Source organism: Amphiura filiformis, chromosome 6 (genome assembly GCF_039555335.1).
Source record: "Amphiura filiformis chromosome 6, Afil_fr2py, whole genome shotgun sequence".
NCBI lineage: Eukaryota > Metazoa > Echinodermata > Ophiuroidea > Amphilepidida > Amphiuridae > Amphiura > Amphiura filiformis.
This window is the reverse complement of record NC_092633.1, coordinates 13442099-13457801: the sequence shown is the minus strand read 5'-3', so window position 1 is coordinate 13457801 and position 15703 is coordinate 13442099. Positions and strand designations below refer to the sequence as shown.

The 15703-nt window shown below is 35.4% G+C and overlaps 1 protein-coding gene across 3 annotated transcripts in view; it reads right to left on the bottom strand.

The window, feature by feature from the left end:
* The window catches only part of LOC140154998 (uncharacterized), a 151684-nt gene that overhangs the window by 57026 nt on the left and 78955 nt on the right, over positions 1–15703 (bottom strand). For all 3 annotated transcript variants that reach the window (XM_072177667.1, XM_072177669.1, XM_072177668.1), the window contains exon 3: positions 9812–10084. In XM_072177667.1, the coding sequence (XP_072033768.1) occupies positions 9812–10084 (273 nt within the window). The remainder of the gene's footprint in view (positions 1–9811; positions 10085–15703) is intronic.

The window sequence follows — 15703 nt, the reverse complement described above, 5'->3', positions numbered from 1 at the left end:
GTGTGAGTGAACATGACACCACTGCCCGGGACCACTGCATAAACGTGTATGGTTAAATTTGAATTTGGACTGATATATTTACAATAAAAACACATTCAAAATGTCAGTCGATTTCACATTTTATGTTATCTACAGAAGGTGTGAATTATCCTTCATGCATACATCACTTTAGATCTGAAATCGACCAAGTAATAATGACACACGGGCAATTCTAAAACAACATCTTTTGCACAGACTTCAATGGGATTTGAGAAGTTAAGTGGCAGTTGAAACTCGCGTGATAACACTTTTACAGTGCATGACGGGGCTTCCTTAAATCATCCTCTGATGCTGATTAAACTTAATTGTTTTTTGTGCTCCCCAAATATTATAGTTGCCCAAAAACATATATTTTGGTAGATTAAAGATCACTACATCCATATATCATGACTTTACTTTCAAAATGAGACTTTTTCGTCCTGAAAATTGGGCGCGTTGCATGGACTAAGACATGAGGTAAAATCAGCATATTTCAACGTAGCGTCTGCGTTTTATTCTACGTTGGAATCCAAAATGGGAAATCGCAATGTCATTTTTTTGTACGCAAAGTATCACACACATTCCAATGGGCAATCTCTGCGTATGAATATTGCGTTTAAATTTAGTCAATTTTTAACACATCGCTGTATCTTTATTATAATGATAATGACAAAAATGATCATAATAATAATTAGACTTTCCTTCGTATGTTCACTGTCTTTAACATATTGTGAAATGGACAAATTTTGTGCATTTTCAATGATGTATCTACGTCGATTTCGCACGTGGAATATCTTCAAAATAGCTAAATACGTGACCTCGCTTCGATACAGGAGAGTGGTTTTGAATAGATCAACGTACGTCCGATGTCTGCGTTTGGAAATCGCAATGTCTCTATTATATTTTGAAATACGTAAGAGTAAGAGTAAGAATATTGTGGGTTTAAATATCAAAATAATTTTACCGTCGATCATAAGGTTATACAACTTGTGTACAGGTCAATAACACACGTTAGATTATATAGGTGTAGTTGAGTCTATATACAAAGTATAAACGTAAAATCAGGCCAAATGTGATAAAACATCCACTGGAGAAAACACAAAAGCTCCCTCCTCCCCTTGGTTGTTGTGTCACACTTGCCCTGATTTTACGTAGATTTCATCAAGATGAACATCCGTAAATTGACACTCTCTAATCCAAACAATTTACGACGCATCAATAATGCAGACACTATACAAGAGTAAGAGTAAGAGTAAGAATATTGTGGGTTTAAATATCAAAATAATTTTACCGTCTAACATAAGGTTATAAAACTTGTGTACAGGTCAATAACACACGTTAGATTATATATGTGTAGTTGAGTCTATTGTGCGATATCTTACTCTCTATGGATACAGGTGAGACAGATCCGTTATCTGTAATAGACAGCAGCATACAATATAGAATGTTATGTGTTTTCAGTAAGTCAATCCCATTAAATATGTTGTGATGCTTGATATCTATTATTGCAATACGTATTACTTTCTGCTATTGTATTCGGTTGCGTTACATCTAGCCACTTGAAATATCCAACAAACGGAAAGAAATCAGCCTAGATTTTAGAAAACAGAAACAGTGCTGTTAATGCAGTTAAAAACTTTAAAAGGCACGCTGTCTGCTGCTGTCATGAAGACATTGCTCTGCACATGCTATAACCATGATAACGTTCCTTAAAATCCACACACTTCCTGGATAATCAAATTTTATGTTTTTCAAAGGAAAGAACATTTTATATTTTAATTGCTCTTTCTAGCTTTTTTGCTCTAATTTCACTAAAAAGTGCAGTTCTGGAATGCATCAAATCTACAGACCTAGTTTAGTACACTTGACTAAATCCTGAAAACGAAATCCAAGAGTTATTCACTCAATCACACTGTTGATGTAAACTAAGCTTTTCTTTCAATGGATTCTAACTTGAAGAAGCTGTTCCATTTGCAGGTTTCTCATTATTTTCTCGATGTGATGTGAAATAAGCCCTAGGCCTGAGGCCTTGTTTGAGTATACACGACACTACCCAGGGTTGCAGTTTACTGCCTGCCCTGGATTTACCTATCTCGTTTTGATGCCAACACAAGATCGTGAAAAACGAGCTGAATGTCGGAACTATCAAGGCATTTTAAATTGGCAAAATGAGAAGATAAGTAGTTGTGTAATAATAATATTTTTTATTGTTATTATACAACTTCTTATCTTATTACACAACTAAAACCACGTCTGACTAGTATTGAAAGTCGTCTGCAATATACCCAGAGATTACTTATTTTATTTCAATTGAACCAGACAGCATATTAACTGCAACGGTGAAAGGACAAGTCTTACACCACGCCAACATCCGATACCGGCCAAAACTACCAAAACAATTATTCAAAACTATGATATCGTATATAAAAGTTTCTTCAAATACGTTAATAGGTTAAATACTAACCATGGAACTCTATATACAGCTCTATGTACCAGATAGGCCTATACTTGATAATACTAACATTTAAATTAGTAATAGCACTGGTCCAGTATTATGGACATGGTGGATAAGGAAACGACGTGGATTCTTTTAATCAGGATGAATGATTGTGGTCCATCCGTGATCTGAAGCGCATAAGTCACGTCCTCAACAGGAACTAAGCCCAATGTTTATTTACCTTTGCTTGTCAATTTTATTTAGTTCGTGATACGGGTATGGCTTAGAAACGTTTTCAACCAACCATATTCCAATATTGTTTGGACAGTCAGAACAATCATTTATGAATCATCAAAACCCATACTCACAGTCCTTAAATCTTCATGTCTCAGAAACTTCCAGTGATAAACGAGTTGTATGTTTTCCAAACCCGAAACTACTGACTACATGGACAATACATATACATGTCTTAAGAAAGGGATGTTTTATATTTTAATTGTTCTCCAAATTTCAGCAAAAAGTGCAGTTCTAGAATGCATCAAATCAACAGTTCTAGTTTAGTACATGATTGAATTTCTATTCTGTTCAATAAAGACGACTTGACCAAATCCTGAAAACGAAACCGAAGAGTTATTCACTCAATCACACTGTTTATGTAAACGAAGCTTTTCTCTCAATAGATTCTAACTAGAAAAAGCTGTTCCATTCGTTCGTGATACGGATATGGCTTAGAAATGTTTTCAACCAACCATATTCCAATTTTGTTTGGACAGTCAGAACAATCATTTATGAATCATCAAAACAATTCTTATAAGGATGCTATATATAGAAGGGCGTGTTATTTGATTCAAATTTGAATAAATTTGCTGACATCTTAATAGACGGCTTGAATATTATGTGAACTTGCATTCCTAAAAAGATGTTTCCTCTCAATGCAATTAAGCGCATGTTCGATTACTGTGTGTGTGTAGGGGTGGGAAATGTGGGTGGGGGAATATGGGTGTAAGTGGGATGTATGTGGTGTGGATAAGAGAAAAAACAATTATTTTCTTTAAAAGTTATTCGTTGATTTGATGAATCTGCACAATAATGTGAAAATACAATTGTGATTTTGTACGTAAGTGAATAACGTAGCCTTTCCCGATGCTGTATCTCCCAGAAGGATGACCTTTTTCAAAAACGACATTAAATGCTCTGTTATTATCATATCTGAAACTGACAGTTAATTGCAATTTTGCTTTTTTTAAGTATTGAAGCAGTCTGTCCATACTTAAGCTACAGTTTCTAGAAGCAACAGTTTTTGCCATCGTTGCTACTTGGTGAATCATGTGCATTAACCAAACATAATAGGAAACGCACTGTGCTATAGGCGACTTTTAAGAGTGTCCAGGCAAGACAATAGAAAAACAAATGTGTCTTGAACAAAATGGCTCTGGATGGAGCATCATTATACAAAAAAGATTCGTCGTTTTACTATTTTGTGCAATCAGTTTCCATATTGAATTATTTGTATTTGACATGAAATGAATTATTTAGTTTGTATTTGTTGCAATCAATATTTTTGAATAATATTAATGTTTTATACTATGCAGGTTCATAGGTTGATTTTTGTAGTGTTTTATCTTTTAAGTAGTTTTAATGCTTATTGGGTCCCCCATATTTAATTCTTTATTATATATGCTTTAGCATATGTATGTACATTAGGGTGGGGGGAAAAACGCTTTTCCCAAATTGTTTAATATTGGCTATGATGTCATCTCAATGCCTACTTTCCCCAGGTTGTTTCTACTGATTTCTCTATAGAGTTATACAGTAAGAAATAGCAAATATCTAGGGATTTTGTGAAAATCTACTGCCTGGGCGAAACATGCTCCGATCTTACTGATATTTTAACACAATAGTAGTATGTACCCCAGTAAAATTCTCCGAGAGTTCCAAGTCGATCGGAGTAAAAAGCGTTTTTCGCCCCACATTGTACATGTAGTATTAATAGTATTTTAAACATGTTGTAAAGTTACATTGTAATTTGATGTAATTTGATTTATTTTGTAAGCATTGTATTTATCTAAATTTGCAATTTTATTGTGCATTTGAATGTATGTAGTATTTTTAAACCTTAATAATTATGTTATGTAAATGTTGTATTGATCCCTGAGCCTCAAGGAAGAACAGATGATTAATTGTGTTTTCAACTGATTGAGTGTCCCAGGTTAAAGAAGAAATAAAACGAACAAACAAACAAACAAACAAACAAAGTACTTGATCCATCTCGCTATTGCAAATTTCCCCCATTTAGCATTTGTCCATAATTGGTAGCCCCATACATTTTCCTCCGACTACGTGCATTTCCCCAGACTGTAATTTCCACCGACTGACTGATAAAGCCCCCCCCCTCCCCTTCTTGCGTATACCACTGGTTGACAATAAGGAAAGATGTGATTTCCATCAATAAACAAGGAAACAACTCTGCCAACTGACTAGCAGGATCTAAATGAATAGAACAGTCTAACACTCATGACACTAACAAAGAATAAACGTAAAATCAGGCCATAAAACATCCAATGGGGAAAACACAAAAGCTCACTCCTCCCCTTGGTTGTTGTGTCACACTTGCCCTGATTTTATGTAGATTTCATCAAGATGAACATCCGTAAATTGACACTCTCTAATCTAAACAATTTACGACGCATCAATAATGCAGACATTTTGAAATACGTAAGAGTAAGAGTATTGAGGGTATAAGGGTATACGAGGTATTGTTGGTCGAAGCAGCCAAAAAAATCGATTTTCATTATCTGAATCAATATATTATTGAAAAATAACACTTTGGTGTTTTACAAAAGTTCATTCTACAAATCATATACTTTGAAAGCTTGCTTAATTTATCGTTGTTAATGAGGTATGTACGTTTTACAAAAGTGTTGTTGTTTCAGCCCTCTTTACAACATAACTCAAGAACCACAGGACCTACAAAAGTATATCTGTGATATTTGAATTCTTCTACACGCTCGCTATGAATTGAGCAATGCAATTTTTGCTAAAGCTCACTACCATTCGCAAGATGCTGTGAACTACTTTTTTTGCTGCTTCGACCAACAATACATCGTATATTCTTAAATATCAAAATAATGGATTTACCTATCTCGTTTTGATGCCAACACATGATCGTGAGAAATGAGCTGAATGTCGGAACTATCAAGGCATTTTAAATTGGCAAAATGAGAAGATAAGTAGTTGTGTAATAATAATATTTTTGATTATTATTGTTACACAACTACTTATCTTATTACACAACTATACCTATAGTGCTTAAAACCACTTCCGACTAGTATTGAAAGTCGTCTGCAATATACCCAGAAGTTACTTATTTTATTTCAATTGAACCAGACAGCATATTAACTGCAACGGTGAAAGGACAAGTTTGACACCACGCCATACGCCAACATCCGATACCGGCCAAAACTACCAAAATAATAACTCTAAACTGATATCGTATATAAAAGTATCTTCAAATACGTTAGTTAATACGTTAACTACTAACAATTGGAGCTCTATATACAGCTCTACGTATGTAGTGTCCGACGCATAAACATGCGAATCATTTGTACCCACAAGATGGCGAAAGGCTGACGGCCTCTATTACGATTATAAACAATGGTTGAATAATACTATTTTCTTTCAAAGTTATTCGTTGGTTTGACGAATCTGTAAAAAAATGTGAAAATACAATTGTGATTCTGTGTGTAAGATTTCCCGATGCTGTACTTCCCTGAAGGATGACCCTTTTCAAAAATGGCATTAAATGCTCTGTTATTATCATATCTAAAACTGACAGGTAATTGCAACTTTGATTTTCCCAAGTATTAAAGCAGTCTGTCCATACTTAAGCAACAGTTTCAAGGAGCAACCGTTTTTGCCAACGTTGCTACTTATGCATCATGGTGAATCATGGGCATTAACCAAACATAATAGGAAACGCATATACTGTGCTATAGGCGACTTATAAGAGTGTCCAGGTAAGACAACAGAAAAACAAATGTGTCTTGAACAAAATGGCTCTGGATTGAGCATCATTATACAAAAAAGGTTCGTCGTCTTGGGTATATAATGAAGAAAGCGGGCAGAATTGAAAAACAGGCTATTAAGGGAGTTGTGGAAGCTCCGTAGGGAAGAACGCCCAATAATATACTTGATTTTAGACGTTAAGAGGAAATTAAGACTGACAAAAGTATGGCAAAGTATGGCAAGAGACAGAAAGGGATGGCGAGCTAGTTTAATGGGCCTTCTGATAAGAATGGGACATTTCAGTTGAAATCACACACCCCTATGAAAGACATGACCTGAATCTCCAACACAGGGAGTGTGAATTTCAAATGGGACTACCTGAATGGGTGACTCCATTTGAAATATGCACCCCTAGTGTGGGGAGACTAAGCTCATGTCTTCCATAGAGGGTGCGTGAATTTCAACTGGAATAGCTCATTTTTAGAAAGATATCTGTAGTTTTAGCGACGTGCTCTTTTTATGTTTTATAATTGTTGGTTTGGGCTTTTTGTTCTACTTTTTATTAGTGTTCAAATTCTGTTTGCAAGGACACCAATAGCATAAACCCCATTTTTAAATATTTTGTGCTATCTTTGGTGTTATCAACATACAAATCGGTTCGTTCCTCCTAAATTTTAATGCTTCCGCCGCCACTCTCAATATCTATAAATGTTTGAAACCAATCTGAAACCTAACCCATCTGCAACAATTCGCCACTTGCACGGTTCCGCCATTATGCACTATGTGCGGGAGAGCCTCGAACTGGCAGCATACATGAATGGGAATTGAACCAGTCATATAACATTCTGTGTAAGGTTACGTAATTCTTCCTTTCATGTATGCTGCCAGTTCGAGGCTCTCCCGCATATAGTGCATAATGGCGGAACCGTGCAAGTGGCGAATATAGGCTTCAATCTTATTTTGTGCAAGCTCTGCCTACTTATTGGGATGCACAGCATAATTAGGCTAATGCAAGTCAGATATCTTTGAATATGCATTGTACACAAGTACAAATCTGAGTGCTCTGTTCTAGTTAATTCCCAGGAACCACTGAACCAATATTAACTCGTATGTGATCGATAAATAAGTTTATCTTGACATTTTTATTTGCAATATTCAGTTTGTTCTCGGTATTCGTTTGAATGAACTAAAATAAGACGAGTTATAAAGTAATAAAGATAGGTTGGTCTCTGGGTTGGTGTATTGGGGTAACATAAATGCCTCAGGCGGACTTGACAAACAGTGCGTAACACATGATACATAGACTGTGCATTGGAAAATATCTTATCGCTTCTTGAATTTCAAACAGGATATATAGACGAATATTGATTGTGTTGTTTGTATTATATTTCTAAGAAAATGAATATGAAGAGAGATATTACCTCCATTGGGAAATATGGAACATTTTATGGATGTCATAAAAAACAAGGCCACTGTATTAAAGCTCCTGAATAATTTAGCATTTTATGGCTTCTGAAATTTCCGCGATAGAGAATTAGCAGATGTTTCCACTTCTGTAGTAGAAATTTTTGCTCCGCGTTTTATTCTGTAATATGATTGTTATTAAATGTTATTAAACTCGTTTGTTTCATGCTAATATATGCCAATATGCCATCATTAATTTTAGACACTATATAATAACACCATTCAAAGGGTTGCTCAGAAAAATAGAGGATGTTGACAATGACGACGACGAAGAACTTAAGCAAAGCTAACTAAACAATAGTCTCACTTATGCGTAAACCTTTATCGCCTCCACATAAGGAGAATGCCCTCAGATGTAGAAAGACCCTTCGACAATAGAGTCCTTTGTGCTATGGTCGTTCTACATTATATCGTGTAGCTGTTTTTAGCAATCCGTTGAATGCAGTACATTGACCCATTCATAAAAGTATGAATATGTCTGAAAATGCACTGCTTCTATATTATATCACGCCTTACAAAATATTGACTTTTTACCATGATTATGTTAAAATAGAAGATGGGTTAGTCATCGCTTTCAGTTACTGAATGTACCTAAAATTTTAAAAAAACTGTATAATGTAATGAAATGTGAGCCCTTTTTAAACGGCATTTTGGGTTGATGCAAATTAGAAATTTTCTATAATTTCCTTTTTTTAATCATGGTATTCAGAGGTATATGTAGCATGGTGATGCCTGCAAACAGAAAATTCAATAACTGGACGCGATCTTAAAATCAAGAAAATGGCTGAACTCATCTAGGCCTATATAAGGCCTACTGTATGAAAACGAAAAATATAATTTTAACAATAATTATTTGTTTTATTTGGTCGTTTTTAAGTTTTCTAAAGAAAACGTGGAATAAAGACAATAAGAAAGTGCACAATCTTAGTTACAACATGGTATATACAACCGTTGTTCTTTCAGATTTTTTACAAAATAGGCCAGAATAGCTCTACCCCATGACCCCATGATCTCGCCTTGAGGAACTGAGAGCGAGCTGATTTCTGACAGATTCCACTACAATTCCAGATTCCATTCCATTATATAAACAGACAAAACGGTTCCAATTGACAAACAGGGATGTATCTAAATGAATACAACAGTCTAACACTAACAAAGGATAAACGTAAAATCAAGCTTAATGTGATAAAACATCCAATAGGGAAAACACAAAAGCTCTCCCTTGGAAAATGTCCTTGGATGTAGAAAGACATGTCCTACGACAATAGAATCTTTTGTGCTAAGGTCTTTCTACACCTGCTGTATAGCTACTTCCTTTAATATAGAATTCCATGCACTGCCCCTTTCAGCCCATTACTATAACAGATAATGCATTGCTTCTATGACGCCTTAATACATAATTTTCATTGTTTTACCATTGTTACCATATATGTTTTTTTAAATTCAGATTTTTGTCGTTTTATTTAGTTACTGAATGAACCTAAAGTTAAAAACTGTAATAATGTAGAAACACACGTTCAGATATATAGATGGAAGAAAAAACCCAATTTGTTCTAGATGTAAATACGCTATATAAAACGTATTATGTATGTAGGGGTGTAGGGGTGTATGTACTACGTATGTTTTATGTATCATAATAATACCCAGATAACAATACGAAAGCAGTACATGGAAGCGAAGAATATAACTCGAAGCAATTTCACACTCGTCATTTTTTTACTGTTCAGCAATGTCCAGAAATAACCTCTTATATTTCAAAGCACGTAAGACATGTCTGGGTCAACGTACGTCTATGTTGTCTTATGATCATTGTTGTCGTACTACGCTGAAACAATACAATGGATGCTGTGAGAGTCACAAACTGAATTTATACTCAAAGCTACTTACCCAAAACCATTTCGAGAATCTCTTCTTGCTCTTGCTGTTGTCTTTGTTTTTCTTCCTCTTCAGCAAGCATCTCTTCAAGTAACATTACCGCTGCTTCCCGTTCTACTTCATCGTCATCTTCTGATGTTAACGATTCTGTGTCGAATTCGGCTACTAGACTTGACTCTTCTTCGCCCTCTAAATCCGGTTCTGCCCATGACAACGGAACTACATCACTCTCATCAGCTTCAGAAGACTCAATCTCGGACCATGGTGCTTCTTCAAATATTGTATCTAAATTAATGAAAACAGTTGTGAGATTGTGAAAGAAGGTTAAGAAATAAACAAATAAATAGAAATCAGACCATTCACCGAATATCAGTGTGTTTTGCTAAATGAATTATGAACAACTACTGCAACATTCCAGAGTGTGGATGGTGACTGGGGTGCACTTGGTTATTGTCATGGAGGGTCTGTCCCGTCCAGCACTGGACCTGTATACTAATGACGAGTGGCGATGGCTAGGATCTGTGTTCCATGTAGCATTTGTATATAAAATATATGTACCATGTAGTTGATTGCGAATGCGGTGAAACAATTGAACTGTAGACAGGGGGTGCGAAAAAGCGACGTGTTTGAAATAAAATATTCATTTATTCCCGATGACAACAGCAACTTGACAAGCTCTACTTAAACTATTTCATCTTGTTAACATCGTCAACCCAGTTCGTGCTATATAGCTTAGCTTTAAATCCACAAGAGTTAAAACAGTTTGTACAGAGTGCCGTGGGCCTGGTAAGACACGATTAACCCTTCTCTTATTCCGATTTACAAAACATTTGGACAACACTTCAATAGTTATCCTTCTTGATATGGATTTACTTTACTAATCTAATCAGGAATTTATTCGCAGATGAAAATTCACATAACCTGCAAAATAGGACTATTTGAAAGTCGAAAATTGTTCCGCTCGTGGAACTATCACCTGAAATCCCGATACTAGGGAAAAAAGCCTTTATACCATCTTGCCTTAAATCGCACCACCTTAAACCACTACATTAATAACATTAACTTATACTGAGCACCTTGCATTACCACGAATTCACCATCACCTGCATTTTAATCCATTCCTCTCACCTCCATCAGATCGTTCACTTTGGACTGTAAATGCAGGGTAACGATTAGACTTCTCCGTAGTCCACTTGCCAATTGTGCACTACTCTGGCTATTACATTTAAGCTTAAAACTCTGATTTAATTAATGAGTGCACAATTGATAGATTTTCACAACTGATCTTTTCAGTCACCGTACGCCCTCTGTTTGTTTAGCTTCCCAAGTGGACTACTGAATTTGCCTTGAGAGTTAGGCCAATTTCTGGCCTAACTAAAATTGGTGATGATGTAATGCATCTTTAAAAATGAATCTGGCTTGTGATTGGTCGCCCAGATCTCGTTATTGTTTAAATCCTCCCGACGCGTACTGGTACCATTATAACTATACATGGTACACAACTATCTAGGGAATGCGGCGCTTTTGTGCTGGTGGATGAACGTATGTATCTAGCGCGTATTGTACCACCATGCTTAGTCTTGTGGTTAGATTTTATTGATAAACAAGTATGATTGACTGTGTGTGAGTCCCGGGGTAAAGTTCTGCTTAAAAGTGAAAGTCCATAGTCGGTTTTTCGGATAATAAACTGGCAGATTCTAAAATTAGAATTGTTCAGTATTGAAGTGTCATTATAATTATGCCATTATGATATGTTGCATTCAATAATATAAGCCTACGTAGGGCCTATACTTTACTTTTACTGTCACAAATATAATTATATAGCCTAAACTTTTTCATAACCATTTTATACTAGTATTTTGATGTAGGCCTACTAAATATCAGTATAATTTCGAGTTCAACTGAATGCGTTCATCATGATTAATAACATTTTTATTTATCAAAAATCGACTAGGTAACGATTCACTACTCATGTATTTAGTGGGGAAGGAGAAAGTCCAGAATCCCGGGGGGGTTCTTCCTGGTTGAAGGTATACGGGGTTGTGCCACGGTTTTGGGGTACCTTTTCAGCGATTTTGGTATATCGATGGGTGGGTTTTCAGTGGATACCAATGCGCCCAATTGGGCGCATTTGGGCAACAATGCCATTAAAGCGCCCAATTATGGCAAATTTGGGTGCTTTTTGGGTGCTTTTTCTTGAAAATTGGTATACTGATGGGTAGCAAAAACAGCAAAAAGTAGGTATAGAGAAAGTCAGCATCCGAAAGTCTGCGTGGCACACCCCATACAAAATTTTTCGAAGAACCCCCCCCCCCTCGGGTCCAGAATATATATTTCATGACCTTCAAGGTCAGATTTTGAATGCTTCTGCTGTATTGTAGTAGGCCAATTTGCCGTGTCACCCATCACCAAATCTTCACCCGACCTGTTTCTACTACTGAGAATGTTACCGCGTATTCACCACCTTTAACCACCTCAAGGTGGTTAAAGGTTTAGTATTCCAAAAGTGTGTGATCTGATTTTTTCATGTTCTGTTTTCTATCTTACATTGAGACCTACCATTAAAACAACATGTTTTCAAATTACATACTAACTCATACTTGCGGTTCTGGTTTCACAATGCACCACTAGTCGCTCCCGAGAAAATAATTTTACATTGAAAAGGTGTAACTCAAACTTTTGCTCATTTCAACACCAAACTTGATCGTTTGTATTGCCTCATTAAATGACTGAGTGAGCCTTGTACAACAATAGCCATCGGTTGACTAGAGTTCTGAGTGTTCAGACAACCACCTGACATATCATTGTAGCTGTAGATAAAGGTTTGATGCTGGTATTGGACTAATGGTTGCACAGATGTTCCAGTGGGCTAAAAAATGCACATCACACAAGGTTCGACAGCTTATTAGAACTGAAACATCATGGATCCATTGCGGATTGTGGCCATTCTACATGCTTAAACCACGTAACATGAGAACCGTAAGATACTTGGTAAATCAAATAATGTGTGATACGCTTAAATATACCAAGCATCTAGTCTTGTTAAAAAGAGGCCCACTTGTAAAGTCACGAGCACTGAGTGTTTGTCACAGTCAATGTCTTCCCACGATGCTAATAATTCAATTGTTTTTCAGTCTGTAAAGATAGCTTCTTCCATATGTCTCTTGTCTCAAATTTTAACCACCTTGCATATTTTTAATGTGTATTTTATACACTAACGTATTATTGCTGATTTTTGTTTCAATGATGGTGTTAGTTAAAATGTTTATGATCGTATACAGGCCTTGAGCCAATCGAAGTACAGAAAAATGCTTAGTCACAGAAGTATCAATACTAATAACAGATTGTGAAGATAACTTGTCCCATTTATGCAAGAGCTCCATATTTGTTTTTCTAGCAAAGTAACAAAGCATCAATTTAAAAGATAGATTTAATCGAATCGTTTTTAACAAACAGCTTCCTCGATTCCTTGAAATCTACGGACACGTAAAAGGAATTGAAAAAGAAAAAAACAAATATCTAATGCTTCTCTCTGATTTGAGCAGGGAAAATATAATCAGACCATCTGCAGATAAGCATATAACCATGGGAAATAACCAGACGGATCAAATACTATCTATAATATTATATAGAGTATATAATTCTAGACCATGCAGTTTGAAAGCATATATGTTTTATAATCGAATTGGCTATAGTAAAAACATGGCAAAAACACAGGTGTGTTTAACCGGGCAGATCCGAAAACGACATCATTACCAGAGTAATCGACCAACATTTTGAATCTAAATTGACAATTAGGGTGGCAAGTCTTGGGTCAATGTGCTGTAACAGACTGTGTCTAATTCAATCCTGGTAATGGAGAATTTTCTCCAAAACAAGAAAGTACCAAAATGATGAATAACAATAGATACAAAAATAATAATGATGACTTTTATGGTAATAAAAAAAATAAGACAGCACAATATAATTTATGAACAGCCAGAAGCAATCTAAAAATGACAGTAACGTGCTATTCTCGAATATTTTATTTAACGCTATAGCTTCAAATGGATCCATAAATATTCATTATTTTTTCCTGTCAAAGTGCATCCACGGTATTCTAGTTTAATCACCACTTATCACAGTTGTTGCCATGGAGTTTGTGGTGCTTACAATACTCCATAAAAGTTCCATCCTATTCCGTTGAGGTGATGCTGGCGGTATGGTATTATACAAATATATACCATTGTAAATATTTATAGGAATCCAAAGGGAGACTTACCAACTCAACATATCATGTTAATATTGAGCCTTACAATTTCATGTTGTAGAAACAATTCTGAAAACCAAAATAATAGGATCATTTCCCAGAACAATGTGCCTAGCATTCAATGTTTATATGACGCTTTTGACAAGTTCTAAAAGTACATACAACCTTTGAACGTTCGCACAACTTTTGCATAGAATCTTTCCAACGCAACTTTCGCGAAAGTTGCCGAATGTAGCAATGCTATACCAGAAGCCGTTTTGATTGTGTGAAATTTCTAGGAAATGTATTGAATATTGAAGAGGTATAAAATAAAAGAGATACGTTGACTGTGTGCATTCACCTGACTTATTTATTCAAAATTAGCCATTATCCAATTCGCATCTTATCTCATAACAAGGTCTGGGAGTATAACCATTACTATCGCTTGCATGCATCGTTCCTTTAGTATGTCATTATCAATACCATATTATAATTTGCTGACAGTAAAGAATAAATTTTCATTTCAATTTGCAATTAAAAATGACCAAGCCGCCGTCGTAGCTTACAGTTGGCTTCAACCGGTCACTATATTACTTCTTATATATCAAGATGGCGATCAGTGGTGTTAAGCTTCGTTGCACATCTCATTTTATTGCATCCTAATGGGCACATTAGCAAATTAGCATCTCTACTATATAGATTGTTTTTATTCTAGGTGTCTTTCCCTAGGGATGCAACGAGATGTTTCCAAGTAATTATTATGAATAAATGTTGCTATTTTAAATATTTTCGCTGTCCGAGGAGAAAATCTACGAATTAACTGTTTATATTATGTAAAAGGTTTCATCACTCTAACAAAAATTTAAATACAGACATTTGTTCAACTTTCAAAGTTCTATTCCAAAACATTGTTTATCGTAATGTTTTTTTCGTTCCATTTAATTGTATAAACTTCCATTTTCTTCAATAATTTAGCCATCGTCAAGCGATAAGTATCATCTTATAACGATACATGGGTGATACCGAGATGTCTATTAAGGAAGTCTTTTCAATACTCTAATTCGATGATTTACTGTTGTGTTATCTTAACGAGATTACTTATAGGTTGTCTTTCTCTTGAATTCTACATGTAAATATGTAGTTTCTTTTATTTTTCATAATACCCTGGACACATCGACTCACTGAAGTAGTTCCGGCTACCTAGACTGACACATTATATAGAAAAAATAAGCGGGAAAATAAGTCATTCATAGAAGGTAGTTGAAGTCAGTTATAAAATTGCTCTAAATTTTAAAAAAGATGGTTGAATCTAAACATCAGCTTCGACTGAAACAAGGTTAATTAGAGCAATATCATGATTATCTGCAAATGTTTTGAATATGACCAAATATTGTATTTCAAATCATCTTTTTACATGTTCAACCTTGCAAGAAATGCAGCCTGAGAACGCTCGAGGTCTCACAAAACAAATTTTAATACTTAAAAAACACTCAGAAATTAATGTCAACATTTTTCTAAGAACACGTGAAGGGAATGCCTTGAATATGAATATTACACCAAAGATTTCAGAGGAAAAAGAACAATATGCGAGAATGAGAATACACGACGAAAGAGAAGGATCAGTAAATAATAGTGAATGAAGCGAAGTGCGAGTTTCATGAAACTAAGTGATTAAT